Raw genomic sequence first — 14,061 nt, forward strand, 5'->3', positions numbered from 1 at the left:
ATCCCCAAAGATGCCCAACGGAGAACACGCAGTTGCTAAACACCACCCAGTTTTCCGCCCCTAACCTGCCTACCCAAATGACCAGAGGTAAGCCAATTAGCCTAAGCATGGTGCGAAGCACCCCCTAACTGCATGTCCGTCACCGCAGTGTGGAATAGGCAAAAAAACGGTTGCAGAAAATACCGAGACCGCCAAAAATTCCTATTCGGCCCCCTAAGGGCGACCCGCAGTGGCACACTGAAAGATAGGGAGGGCAGGTGGGTGTTCGCTCTGTCGTCGTCATGGCGAAAAGGAGGCCTCAAGCCTGCACAGCCCTTTTTATAGGGCTGGCAGGCTCCGCCCCCGACGACGTCATCGGCTATGGCCGATGCTTCAGGAAATGGCCGAGATCTCACGAAATCTCACGAGATCTCGGCCCCCAAGATGGCGGCTACGCCGGAGGGCCGTGTCTCCCTGGCCCTGCAGCAAAACGGGCCGGGGAGTGACGCACCGGCCAAGTATTCTGCCGTCAGTCTTCTATGTTTCTATGTTTCTAAAGTACAGTGGTATCTCTACCCAAGAACACCTCTACTTACGAACTTTTCTAGATAAGAACCAGGTGTTCAAATTTTTTTTGCCTCTTCTCAAGAACCATTTTCCACTTACAAACCCGAGCCCCCGAAACTGTAACCAGAAGAGGCAGGGAGAAGCCTCCCTGCGCCCTCTCTAGGAATCTCTTGGGAGGAAACAGGGTTGGAAAAGGCAGGGAGACGCCTCCATGTGGCCTCTCTAGGAATCTCCTGGGAGGAAACAGGGCCTCCACCCTCCCTGTGGTTTCTTCAATCGCACACATTTTTTGCTTTTACATTAATTCCTATGGGAAAAATGCTTCTTACAAACTTTTCTACTTAAGAACCTGGTTACGGAATGAATTAAGTTCATAAGTAGAGGTACAACAGTATTGGGGTCAGAGCAGAGGGTTTTTTTAATCCCCATGATTGCACTGGAAATCTATATTGTTTCCTTTCAATTTCTAATTCTGAGGCACCCAGGGTTGCTGTGTAATCATGTAGCCTCAAAATTGAAATAAATAAATTCCATTGCCAACTATAAATATTACTATATTTCCATCAATATTTGTACATCTTAAATTTCTCCAATTCTTTTCCTATCTTCTTTAAACATTCTATCAAGTTGTACCAGTTAATCGATTTGTTCTGTTTCCTAAATCCATTTATGCAAATGCTGAAATGATTCATTTTCATTTGGTCTTAGATACATTCTTTTCAATTTCATACTATTTCTTATATCATACATTTGCAAATCATTGGGGTTCTCTGCCAATTAATACATCTCTGACATGACCTCAAGCTTTCCTTATATATTTGTCTAAAATATATTAATACATTAAACAATCAACAATCTAGCACAAATCTTTCTCTTATTTCCTAATGGAGTTAGAGACCAGTCATTTCAGGATGCTAAGATCTCTGATTGCCTTCACAGTGTTTATTGTCTTTATATTGTTTTCCAAACAGCAAAAGATAGCGAAGAGCAACAGCATTTTTATTGGTGAATTCTTCTCGCCAATCCCTAAGAACATCCTGTTGATACAACCTAGATGAGATCATGTACTAGCCAGGGATAGTGTCCTAAATCATCCTGGCAATGTGAATTGGATGAGATCATATAGGTATTGTGAGGCCTGTTTGAGGTAGGCAGTTTGCTGCACACAACCTCTACATGACCACTATCTACAATTTCCATTCATATATCCCTTCCCCCTATTGAATATTGCCGTTTTTGCATTCAACAACACAATCTTTGTACAAAACTTTTTTTATAATTCAACCCTTTTCATTTTATCAAATGCTTTTTTGTAACACATGTATATAAACTTGCTTTCTGATGTGCATTTATGATTTCAGAAAAATAAAAAATTGGTGTGCACTAGCCTTTCTGAGTTTTACTAATGCTACCTTAATATCCTTTCAGTTAGAGTTCTGACAAATCTGATACACATAATTCCCTTTAAAAAAAACATTTTCACAGTATTTCTGACATCAATTTTCTCTTGAATTATGGTCAAATCAGAAGATCTCCATTGAGCTGCTATGATAACTTTGCCAAACATTTTGCTAATAAATTGCTGCCTGGAAACCTGAGAATAAGATGGCTTATAAACTGTAATAAAGAGATCAATTATCAAAGAAAATCAAGTATGCTTCATATATTCAGTAAATACTTAATTCAAATTATTTTGCTTAAATCATATGTTCAGTAATATTGATGTTAATGGAATATCTTTATAGGGTTCAATACATATGCACACACACACACACACACACACACACACACACACACACACTGATTTATGACAAATACATATTTTATTTAGCGTTTCTGTAAGAATGAAATAAAACCGAGGAACCTCAGTTTAGGACTCGGGATGTGAACAAATGTGATTTGGAATTGGATGTTCTTAATTGTATTAAGATTAGACAGGTAAATGAGATTTTTAATATCTAAATATATTTTTAATGCTGAAATTTTAGTAAAGGAAGAAAATATAAAGTACAGTATATGTAAATACTGAAATAATTCCACAGCCATTTAGTAGTATTGTAGTGGACTACTTGAATCTGAAAAGGAACCAAATAAAGAGAACTTGGGAAAAAGGAAATAGATCAATAACGATCCAACAGCCAGGTTTCTGAGTACTTGTTTGACAGCAAAGAAGAAATAGAATTAAAGTGCAGAGTCAGAGAAGGGGAGCCAAATGGATCAATACTTCCCATTTTATATAACATGAAGATTAATGGAGATTGACCCATTTTCATTTTACATTTTGTAAAAAATTAATACAGAGCAATTGATCAGTAAACAGGCTATTTGGAGTGAGGTTTTAAAAGGTGTGGGGAATTCATATTTACAATGAAATGTACAATGGAGAGAGGTTGGGTTGTCTGAAGTTATTTATTCTAGCCAATTTCATAAGACAAGCCATTCATGCCACACACTGCTTTTGTTGATATCGCCTGATCTGCAACTTTATGCTAAACGAACAAGATCATGGAAAATTGTGGATTAGTTTTCAAAATAGGACTACCACTATTCTTAATAGCAGGTAAGACATTTCCATTTCCATTATGTTGTATTAAGGTCATAGGGAAAATAAAATTGTGTATTTATGTTGTGTTAAGGTCATAGGGAAAATAAATTTGTGTATATTAGCGTGGAGTTAGGAAAATAACAAAACAGCTTCACTTTCAAATATGGTCCCACAGAGAACATGCTAATGCACAGGTTTACATTTGTTCTGTAGGAGTCAACAAAACTGATTCTACAAATTGTGTTTCCTGATTCGATATGAAGCTATTGTTATGATTGAACGACTTTGAAATTATTTCTCACAATTTTATATTTCATATTTATTAGAATGAATATAGATCAAGGAGATAAAGACTGGCTTCTAGTAGTTTCAAGATTTTTTTATCATAGCTGAAACTGAAGAATTTTATTTTATTGAAAGTACTAAATATTCTAGAATATGTGGATGAAATGGAGAAAATGATAGAAGAAGGGAATTAGACCTGATCATAGCAAAATGGATAAGAATTGCTTGCTTGCTTAGGCTTAAAATATACTATTATGTAAAGCAATCCTGGGCGTAATTTTGAAGGTACATCATATTAACTGCAATATAAAATAGAAAGGAAATACAGCATGCACCAAGCAAAGCAGATATCTCACAAATCATGCTCTGTAGCCATGAAATATTTAGTATCGGTATCAGTGAAAGAAGAAAACTATTTCCTCTGGGGCAAGCTATTGGAATGCTTGCCCCAAAGGAACAACTGGCTGGGAATGCTGTGTACAGTATTTATTTCAATTTTAAAATTTACAATTTTTTCTATATTTCCATTAAAACATACAATTGCTGTCTTGTTTTGATAAGAAGAAATGGGTACAAAATGTTCCTGAAATCAAGAAATTCATTTAAAGAAGAGTGGATACAGCTTTTAGTTGAGATTGTTTGGCTAAACCAGTAAATGTAAGCTATTTAATCTGATTAGTTGGGAATTGCAAGGTTTAAAGCTTAAGCCTTTCTAGGAAGAGACAATAGCAAATCATTTCTATATTCTTGCCAAATAATCTACATGGTGTGCATTTGTTAGAATCAACCTCAACTTGGAGAAAACGTTACCTTTTATAATCAAATTGGCAGGCTTTCAATATTGCTGGAAAATAGTGATTCGCCTGAGTCCAATTGCATGCATGTTTATTTGTGAGGATGTCCAACTAAATTCAGTGGAATATCCCATCTTTTTATGCAACTGGAGATTCGAACTGCCCCCACCTTCCTTGCCTTCCGCAAGACCCTGAAGATCCATCTATGTCGCCAGGCATGGGGCAACTAATGTATCCCCTTTTCTGGCCATTAAGAGTTATGTGTGGTTATGACTGTGCAGTATCAATTGTTTTTAAGATAGTGGGTTTTAGTTATAGTTTTAATCATTAGATTTATATTGTATTGTTTTATTGCTGTTGTGAGCAATAGAGAGTGGCGGCATACAAGTCTAATAAATTATTATTATTATTATTATTATTATTATTATTATTATTATTATTATTATTAAGGAATAAAAAAAATGCAGCCAGCATTTAAAAGTACAACGAGCTTAGTCACAAGTCTAGGTTTAAAGAAAAATGTTTAGAAGAACTGCAGGATGGTGAAAGCCATGTTTTACATTTTTAAAAGTCTCACAACATAGGTAGATAAATTATGGGTCTGTGTGTGTGTGTGTGTCAAAGGACAAATTGTGTGGTATTGTTGTAAGAAATATCCTGAGTTCAGTTCCAAGTGGGGAAAAAAGACACTGGAAATATGTAGGCTGTTTCAAAGATGGTTTAATGGTGGATAGCAGGACCACATGGTTTGAGATGCTGGAGAAATGTGGGGGTAACATGCCTCAAAGATGTTGGGTGAAGAAAAAAAAGGGCTGAGATGCTGAGAGTGCTTGAGTTTTATACCCTCTGTTGTGTCCCACCTTAAGAATTTCTTGTTTCTGTGTAAGAAATGTATCCCATTGGCTGACAGACTCCCAGGGAGCATAGGTCTTAGTAGACTTTGTAGGCTTTTGTCTGCATCCCACCAGGTTTGGCTGATGTAATCTTCTCAGGTGAGATGGCTTTGAGATTCCCATTATGGTTCTCCCTGTAGATGCTTTTTATGTACAATAGATTGCCCATTGACAAAAGTGGGGGGAATGAGTGAGCTGGGCACAGTCCTTGATGGACATTTGACAAAGGTGGAGGGCCCAGTGGTGGGTTCCTACCGTGGTCTAGAACCCACTGATGACACAATTTTTGGCAATTTTTTCGCCACTGTCTCCGTGTAGGAAGAATCCGTCCCATCCGCCCTTGTCTTAATGCTGATCTTTATTCTTCGTCCGAAGCACAGTTGAGAACCTCCTTTTCAGGAGACGCTGAAAAATTCTGGACCGCATCAGTAGTAACCTACCAATGGTGGGGGCTATTAGGAATGAGTCATGTTCCATTTTCTCATCTAGGGAAATATATTATTCTGCCATTCTAATAGTTCTTAAAATATTTCATTCCTCTGGGCTAACTTCCTACAATATGTTGAAAGTCATACTAAAAAGTGAGCAATATAAAAAGAGAAAGATGGAAAGGAAGATAAATTAATTCAATTAAAATCATGAACAAACAAAATAATTAATCTTCAGAAGATGTGTTTGTAAGTACAGTGGTACCTCGAGATACGAGTTTAATTCGTTCCGGACCTGGGCTCTTAAGTCGAGCAGCTCTTATCTCGAACGACTTTTCCCCATAGGAATTAATGTAAATAATTTTAATTGGTTCCAGCCCTCAAAAAACTCACAAAGTTAATCTAAATTATGCAGAAAGACATGTTTTTAATGAAGAAATGTACATGTACATATAAATGAATAATGAAGTTTCTTTCACTTAACTTGTAAACTTTCTTAAACTTTTAAATTTACATATGTTCAACTTCTCTGCCACCCAATCCTGTAGGACAGAGGTCCCCAACCCTTTTTGCACCAGGGACCGGCTTTAAGCGATCAAGAGAGGAATGGGTGAATGAATGGACGGAGGGTGGGAAGGAAGGAAGGAAAGAGGGAAGGGACAGGAACAGAGGAAGGAAGCAAGGAAACTTATGAAAGGGGAGAGTAAGAGAGGAATGAGTGAAGGGAGGGAGGGAGGGAAGAAGGTGGGAAGGAGAAAGAAAAGAAGAAATAGAGGAAGGGAAGGTAAAAGAGAGAAAGAAAAAGAGCAAGAAAGAAAGAAAGAAAGAAAGAAAGAAAGAAAGGGGGAAGGGACAGGAACAGAGGAAGGAAGCAAGGAAACTTATGAAAGGGGAGAGTAAGAGAGGAATGAGTGAAGGGAGGGAGGGAGGGAAGAAGGTGGGAAGGAGAAAGAAAAGAAGAAATAGAAGGGAAGGTAAAAGAGAGAAAGAAAAAGAGCAAGAAAGAAAGCTGCAAGCACCCCCCCGAGCCTCCCAGGCCGGCTGCAACCTTTTAAAACACGCGCGCCGCTTCGCAGCTGTCTCCTGAAGCCGAACGCGGAAGTTAGCGTTTGGCTTCAGGAGACAGCTCCTTGGCGCTTGTATCTCGAATTTGGGCTTGTAAGTAGAACAAAAATATCTCTCCCCTCCCAGCTCTTATCTCGAGTTGCTCTTAAGTAGAGCAGCTCTTATGTCGGGGTTCCACTGTATTATTAGACAAAGCACACTTTCATGTATATTTTATATAACTTAAATTTTAATTACTGTATATCAATATATTTACACTGGATATGCACTTTTTAAAACTTTCCTACTATTGTTAGGTAACCAGAGATGGTTTCCGAGACATTTATCACTCAATTGGCTAAGTCAGCAGAGAGAAATCTTGGGGAAATAATTTGCATTTCAGAGAAAATGAACAATTAGCTAATAATGTAAAGTATTTTGGAGCTAGCAAACATATGCTAAAAAGAATGAATATTCAACTATCTACCTTAACTACTTATATGTTGTATTCAGTAAGTGGAAAATTACTAGAACTGTAGTAAAATTACACAAATTTAGAATAATATTTGGCTATTTTCACAGCTATAGGTTTCAGATACAATGGGCTATCTGTGGTCTACCTCATCTTCCTGTTAATTCTCCCACTGTGTCCCAGGCAAAATGATATTACAACACAAGGTAGGCAAACATCCACCAAATCCTAATTCGCCTTTTGATGACCTCCAAGTAGGTATGGATTGTAGTCTCCATGTTTTACAGTCAATATTGACAAGGCTAAATGCCTACACAATTCTGGGAATCATAGCTGCAATGCCATGTTGACAGTGAAGGGCTCCTCGTCGCCGGTGCTACCAGTGTGCTAGTGGTGACTGGCACAGGTGTGCGGGTACATGGATGTGCATGTGTCCGGCATGCGTGCATGCCCGTGCAAGATTTGGCTTCTGCATATGTGCAGGAAGAAAAATCTTGTGCGAGGACGCTTACCTGTGCAAGATTTTGCTGATTTTTGACAGTTTTTTGCTTCTGCGCATGCCCTTGCACAAAAGCCCAATCTCGCATGGGTGTGCATGTTCATGCATCAGGGATGCGGAGATGCATGTGCATCTCCATTTTTCCTACCGGGATAGTGTACTGGACCGTCCATGCTGCAGCCCAATACTGCATGTTGACTATAGTGTGTTGAACTACACATAGGTCAGTTATAGTATATAAATTAGTAAAACCCCAGGATTTTTTATACTTTGTTTTATGTTTGGTATGAATGTGTTGTTTGGTTTTTAAAATAATGATAGGGTTTTATATGTTTTTTAATATTATATTGTTCCATTACTATTTTGTTTTTTATTACTGTTGTGAGCCGCCCCGAGTCTTCGGAGAGGGGCGGCATACAAATCTAATAAATAATAATAATAATATCATATATAATTTAGTCATTTTAGTCTTGCGGTAGAAACAGGAAACCGTGAATTCTAGCCCAATCTTAGCCATGAAAGCCAGCTGGGTGACATGGGCCAGTCACTTTTTTTTAGCCCAGGTCTCCTGACAATGGGCTGGGGGATGAAGGAATTTAACGTTTATTGCCTTGAGTTATTTATAAAAATAATAAAGATAGTATGTAAACAAACAAACAAACAAAATATTGAATAAAGTGAAATAAGCAACTATTCTCTGCCTCTTTTATGGTCTCTGATCTGCAGTTATTGCACTTGCCTCACAACATTTCCAACAAAATCTTCTAAATCACAATATTTTTTTGGATCAGATTTAAGAACCATAGCACTATTTCAACGCTGCTCTGAAAATCTTTGACTAATTTCCTTTATCTCTATATATTTGAGTTTAATTGGCTAGATATCCCTTTATGATTAATTCAATTCTGGAAGGGAGATATTTATTCTCTTTATAAATAGCAGCATCATGATTTAGAAAGCATTTTTTTAAATTTTAGGATTTTGCTTCTTTGTTGCATTTTTTTTAAAAGAAACCGGGAAGGAGTTGGGTGGCTTAGAAACCTAACAAACAAGCCAATCAACCAACCAAACAAGCAAATAAATAAACAATAGTGGGATTGTGTGATGAAATGGAAATGTTTTAATAATGTTTGTGTTTTTGTTTTCCAGGGTGCACCGGGCACTTGCTTAGAACCATCATCTATACCAGCTTCATTTTCCTTATGTTACAAGTGTCTTTTCAAATTGCTTTCTACTACTTGCCACCTAATGGTACAGATCAGTTCAAAATTTCATGGCAATAATTAATTCTCGGGGTTAAAAAAAACATTACAATTAGAGATCAAGCTTGTAATCACTTATCAATGATATTTTTGCCCAACATAATTAGCTGGTTCCTTAACCAGGAGTTTGTGTTCTTTGAAAACACCATGAATTAGATCTGACTAAAATATTTGTAAAACGAAAACTCAAATAAAAGATTAAAAACTAATCCTAACTAATATAAAGAAAGAAACAGATAAGAAAAAGAAAGAAGTCAAAGGAAAAGTTAAAAATTCAAGAAAAAGAAAGAGAAAAAAAGAAGAAAAGAAAAGGAAAAAAGATATAAACAGAGAAGTAGTTTCCTATCTTCTTTACAGCAACCATAGTAGAATTCTGGGTGGCCATTTTGATTCCTATCTTCTTTACAGCAACCATAGTAGAATTCTGGGTGGCCATTTTGAATTTCTCAAGTTTTAAACATTGCCTCAGAATGGTTTGTTCTGAGGTTGTTTGAAATTTGAGAAATTCAAAATGGCTCCTACATTATTGCTGTTCTGTATCTCTATAGAAAAAGAAATAGGGTATACATTATATTTTAGTATGCAAAGACTTGATTTATGTGTGGTTTAGTAAGCTAGTGTCATGTTCTTTGAAGAAAGGATAGTGAATCTAGATTCTAGAAGGTATTTATAATTGCAAAATAACAATGTCTAGTTTCAAGTGTCAGTGTTCCAAATAACATGAGAGAAATAATGCCTGCCATCAAGTAAATTTATCTTTAAACCTGAATTACTGGGAAATTATTTATGTTTAGAATCCCCCCCCCCTTTTTGGAATCTTGGAAAAAAAAATCTTATAAAATGCTCGTTTACTTTGTTCAACAGCAGACACAAATGTTTTTTAAAATGTCATTTGGAGATAAAATTATTTTCTGATTTGGGGGATATGAGGCCATTTGAAACTTATCAGAAATAACTTATTAGAAATATTTGCCATCACTAATAGGGTTCAAGCCAAGCATGACTTGGGTAGCGACATGTCCCTCGTGTTTATATAAATTGATTTTAGTTTGAATTATTACTGTTTTTACATTTGTTTTGCACTTCTTTTCTTGCTAATTTCAAAATTGTAAGACATTCATATGAAGCACTGTGAATGTTTCATTTTAAAAGTTTTTGCCAATAGCCCAATCCATGTTAGACATCCCCTCCACACAAACACACACACACACACCCCACTTCTACCAAGATAATACATTTTAGTACAAACAATACATTAAATATTAAGGAATGGAATAGAATGGCTGTTTCCAAATCAATGTTTTTCTTTTCACAGATTTTTTTTGGGAGGAAGTTCTGTCTCATGTTGGTATTGTACGGTAAGATTTTAATTCGATTGCCTGATTTTTACTGTTGGTTTAGGAGAAGGGAGGGGTATCTACAGGGCATAGTTGAAAAAAATCAAAATAGCAGCTATGATAATACAATGAAAACACTCCCCAATGTTTATGTGTGCACAGAGCTTTGATTGCACCACTTGGGGAAATAACGGGAGACTTTGAATAAATATTTTATTATTTCTATATATTTATAAATAATTTGATATTTTGCTAAATATAAATAAATACCAGCAATGGCAGACTAGACTTCCTGTCCTATTGCTAACCAATTTCCCAAGCTTAGTGCTGCTGTCTTTTTGACAGCCAGATTTGATGGATCAGGTGGCTTTGCTCCCCACAGCATGGGAAAACTTATTTAAGTGTATGCTGCATCTGGTTTCATTTTGAATCACTGGCATTTTTGACACACTAATTGTTTTTACCTCTCTGGTGTAGCTTGCGCTGGGACCCTTAGCCTATGCATTGGGGTCTCCTTGTAGCAGCTTCACTCTGGCATAGCTTGTGCTGGGACCCTCAGCCTATGCACTGGGGTCAGTGTTCCCTCTAATTTTTTGGGGGGGTGGGCGGAAAAGTATAGTGTCTGAGCAGCAGTCCCTTCGGGACTGGGCGGCACAGAAATATTAAATAAACAAACAAACAAACAAACAAACAAACAAATAAAAAACCCACCCTGTTTTGCCTCAGAGAATTTCAAAATAAAATACTGTACTGTGTGTCTATAACAGTGAGCTCATAATAGGGCAACTCTATCAATATCAAAATGCCACTTAAATAGTTGAGCTAGTTTCAAACTAGATTTTGATTTTCTTTCTCTGTTCCTTACTCCCATTCTTTTTCTTTTTCTTCTCCTTCCTCTCTTTTTTCTATCTGTTTCTCTCTCTTCCTCTCTTCCTCTCTCTCTCCTTCCCTCTCACTCTTTCCCTCTCGGCTTCTGGGCAGGTTTGGAAAACTCTGAGTTGATGATGATTTTTAAGTGAGCGATTGCTCACTGCTCAGCTTAGAGGGAACTATGACTGGGGTCTCCTTGTAGCAGCTTCACTGGTATAGGTTGTTTTCTTAGTGACCCTTAGGTTATTCCACCTTCATTATGGAAAGTTCTAAAAAACATTTCCACTTTGCACCACTCTAGGATTGGCTGCAGCCCTAATTGATCTCATGATGCTGTCTGTTTTGGAGAAAATGAACCAATTAATGACTTTTCTCCAGTATTTTGTAGGTAGTATTTTCCTTTGAGTCTCTTGATTGCAGACCTGGTGGGCTGTTTGTTATCCTCATAACAGGAACTCTCGCCTCACCTCATTTCTTGGCTCCCAAGTTCAAGCCAAAGATTCTTCTCTTTATCCTTTCTCTATCAGAGATTTAACAACCTGTTGCTTACCAAAAAATATCTTTTTTCCCCCCAATCATCCCTAAGAGCAATTTGCAATAATGGTCACAGCTTTGGAGATATGAGCCCAGTTGCCAATGCAAGTACTGAAAAGGAAGGAAGGGAAGATATGTACTCACATTTTTATTTTCTTTGTGTGTGGCATGAAAATAGAGGGGACTTTTGCTATATGGTGGATAGGGCAGGAGATTAATTCTATGATGTTCTTTGCACTTCCCTCTTGGAAACTGAAGGATAAGACATCAGCAAAAAAACCCCAACAGAAATTAAGAGGATGCTTGTAAATTGTGCTGTGAATGTTTGGGAGGATAAACATTGGTAGTATGCTCTTATTTCTCAGACCCATTATCATTTGGTACCCTCCATTATGGTGAAGTCGCCTGTCAATAGTACAAACACCATTTTATTATAACTCTGCCTACTATATTTGGTTTTCAATTTTTCAGCAGACTTGTAGATGGCAGCAAATAATTTGTTTTTTGTATCTCTCTGCTGTCATCCAATGGTTATCTAGATTTCTGCATTGGTACCTTTAATCATGGGAATTAAAGTTTAATATATAATAATTCACCTGGCTGAAGAAGATTTATCTAAAAGATGCAGCAGGGGTGAAATTCAAAAATTTTCCCTATTGGTTCTGTGGTTGTGGTTGGTGGGCGTGGCAGGAGAAGGATACTCTCAATTCCCATCCCACTCTGGGGCCAGCCAGAGGTGGTATTTGCTGGTTTTCCAAACTACTTAAAATTTGCGCTACCTGTCAGAACCTGATGTATTTCACCCCTGAGATGCAGGTTAAGAGGGTAAAATGAGTACAGAAAGGACAACTTCAACTATGATACAAAGTAAGCAACTGGTGTATGTATCTCTGTTCCCGGTGAATAACCTATACCTATATCTTAATGATATGAGTAGAATTTATTTCCAGCATGTGAATTTAAAATGCAGTTGGAGGGTGTTAGACATTCTCCAGTTTCTGAGCTTCAATAATTAAGAAAAAGTGTGTATTGCTTTGCCTAAATCAGAATCTGATCCATTGCAAATGGAGCAAAAATAAAGAAGTTTCTCCTACTAGACTGTGAAAATCTTAGCTTTATAAAATACTAACATTCCATGTACCCTGTAGGTTTAGCAGGCTTGATGCTGGAAACATCATACATCTTTTGGCTCCTGACATTGGAATATTTCTTTTTGGTCTGACTTTCACGCTGCTTTGCCGTAAGACAGTGAAACCCAACAACTGGGAAAGTGAGCCTCCATCTGGAGACCAAGATCAGTTCTCATCGGATGAGGAAGAAGACATGAAAGAGACGGTAGAGATGCTGCATGTGTTGCATTTCTTGATGTAACAGAAACAGTGAAGTTTAGAAAAGAAAAATGAGGTTTTCCTTTATTTTTTATAATAGAAGCACTCAATTATTTAATTTTCATAATATTCTGAACCTCAAACTAGCAACCACTTTGTAGCCTTGAACCTTGTTTTATTTTAAACTATGTTACAGTATTTGTTTTGAAAATGTCTGGTCAATTTTGCAGTCAAAACCTTTCCCCTTTGTTATATCCATTGTACAAATATGTCATGCAAATCCAGATAACTGAGTTAGTTTCATAAATATTTGTGCAAATATAACTGTCAAGTATAAATAAAATGAATCAAAATCTCAATCAAAGGAGATAGACTTTTGCACATTTATCAGATGAGAAAAAACTTTTTGTTTTGCCAAGGCTTTAAGAAGATGAAATAATTCATCAACATCCCCCCCACAAATGGATTTTTTTTTAGCAATAATTGTCGTATATGTATACGTATACGTATATGTATCTCTCCTTCAATTTAGCAAAAATATGTTACACACACACACATATATACATACACACACCACTTTACTATTCTTTACAACCCTCTATAAGAGGTTTACAAAGTCAACATACTTCCCCCAACAATTTGGGTCCTTATTTTACATATCTCAGAAGCTTGGAAGGCTAAGTCAACCTTGAGCCTGGTGAGATTTGAACTGCCAAATTGCAGGCAACCAGCAGGCAGCAGAAGTAGCCTGCAGTACTCCACTCTTAAATTGCGCCATCATGGTTTAAGTGCTTTATTTGGAGAAACAAGAATTCCTTATACAGAATTGTAACAGAATCTTTGGCCTTCCTTTTAGTCTGATGGTTTTGTTGCTTGTATTGAGTACTGATTCTTGATCAGTATACTGTATTCCACGTCCGCAGGAATCTGAAGCAGAAACTGAAGATACCGTGGACACAGACATTGGTTGTCTGTTTGAAAAGGATCATTTAAGATGCAGCCATTCAGGTTTCCTTCTGAAATTCACATTGTTCCTAACAGATTTGGAGATTCTTTGTGAACACACACTTAAAACTGCTGGCAAAGTCTTCATTATGCTTCTGTTAGGCTCAACAGGTACAAGTTACTTCACATATTTGTGGGACAGTGGTTTAGATTAGGCACAACCTAGTGCCCCCACAAGAGAAAAGAAAAAGGAATGTGATTTCTGGCATTTTAAAATCT

At 37.1% G+C, this 14,061-nt stretch overlaps 1 protein-coding gene across 1 annotated transcript in view; it reads left to right on the forward strand.

The window, feature by feature from the left end:
- The first annotated feature begins 8,708 nt into the window (after positions 1-8,708).
- Positions 8,709-14,061, forward strand: part of LOC139165588 (piezo-type mechanosensitive ion channel component 2-like) — a 70,376-nt gene continuing 65,023 nt past the window's right edge. The window contains exons 1-4 of the mRNA XM_070748790.1: positions 8,709-8,757; positions 10,084-10,126; positions 12,658-12,844; positions 13,761-13,953. Coding sequence (XP_070604891.1) covers positions 8,709-8,757; positions 10,084-10,126; positions 12,658-12,844; positions 13,761-13,953 — 472 coding nt within the window. The remainder of the gene's footprint in view (positions 8,758-10,083; positions 10,127-12,657; positions 12,845-13,760; positions 13,954-14,061) is intronic.

The sequence above is a fragment of the Erythrolamprus reginae genome, chromosome 3 (assembly GCF_031021105.1).
Source record: "Erythrolamprus reginae isolate rEryReg1 chromosome 3, rEryReg1.hap1, whole genome shotgun sequence".
Lineage (NCBI taxonomy): Eukaryota > Metazoa > Chordata > Lepidosauria > Squamata > Dipsadidae > Erythrolamprus > Erythrolamprus reginae.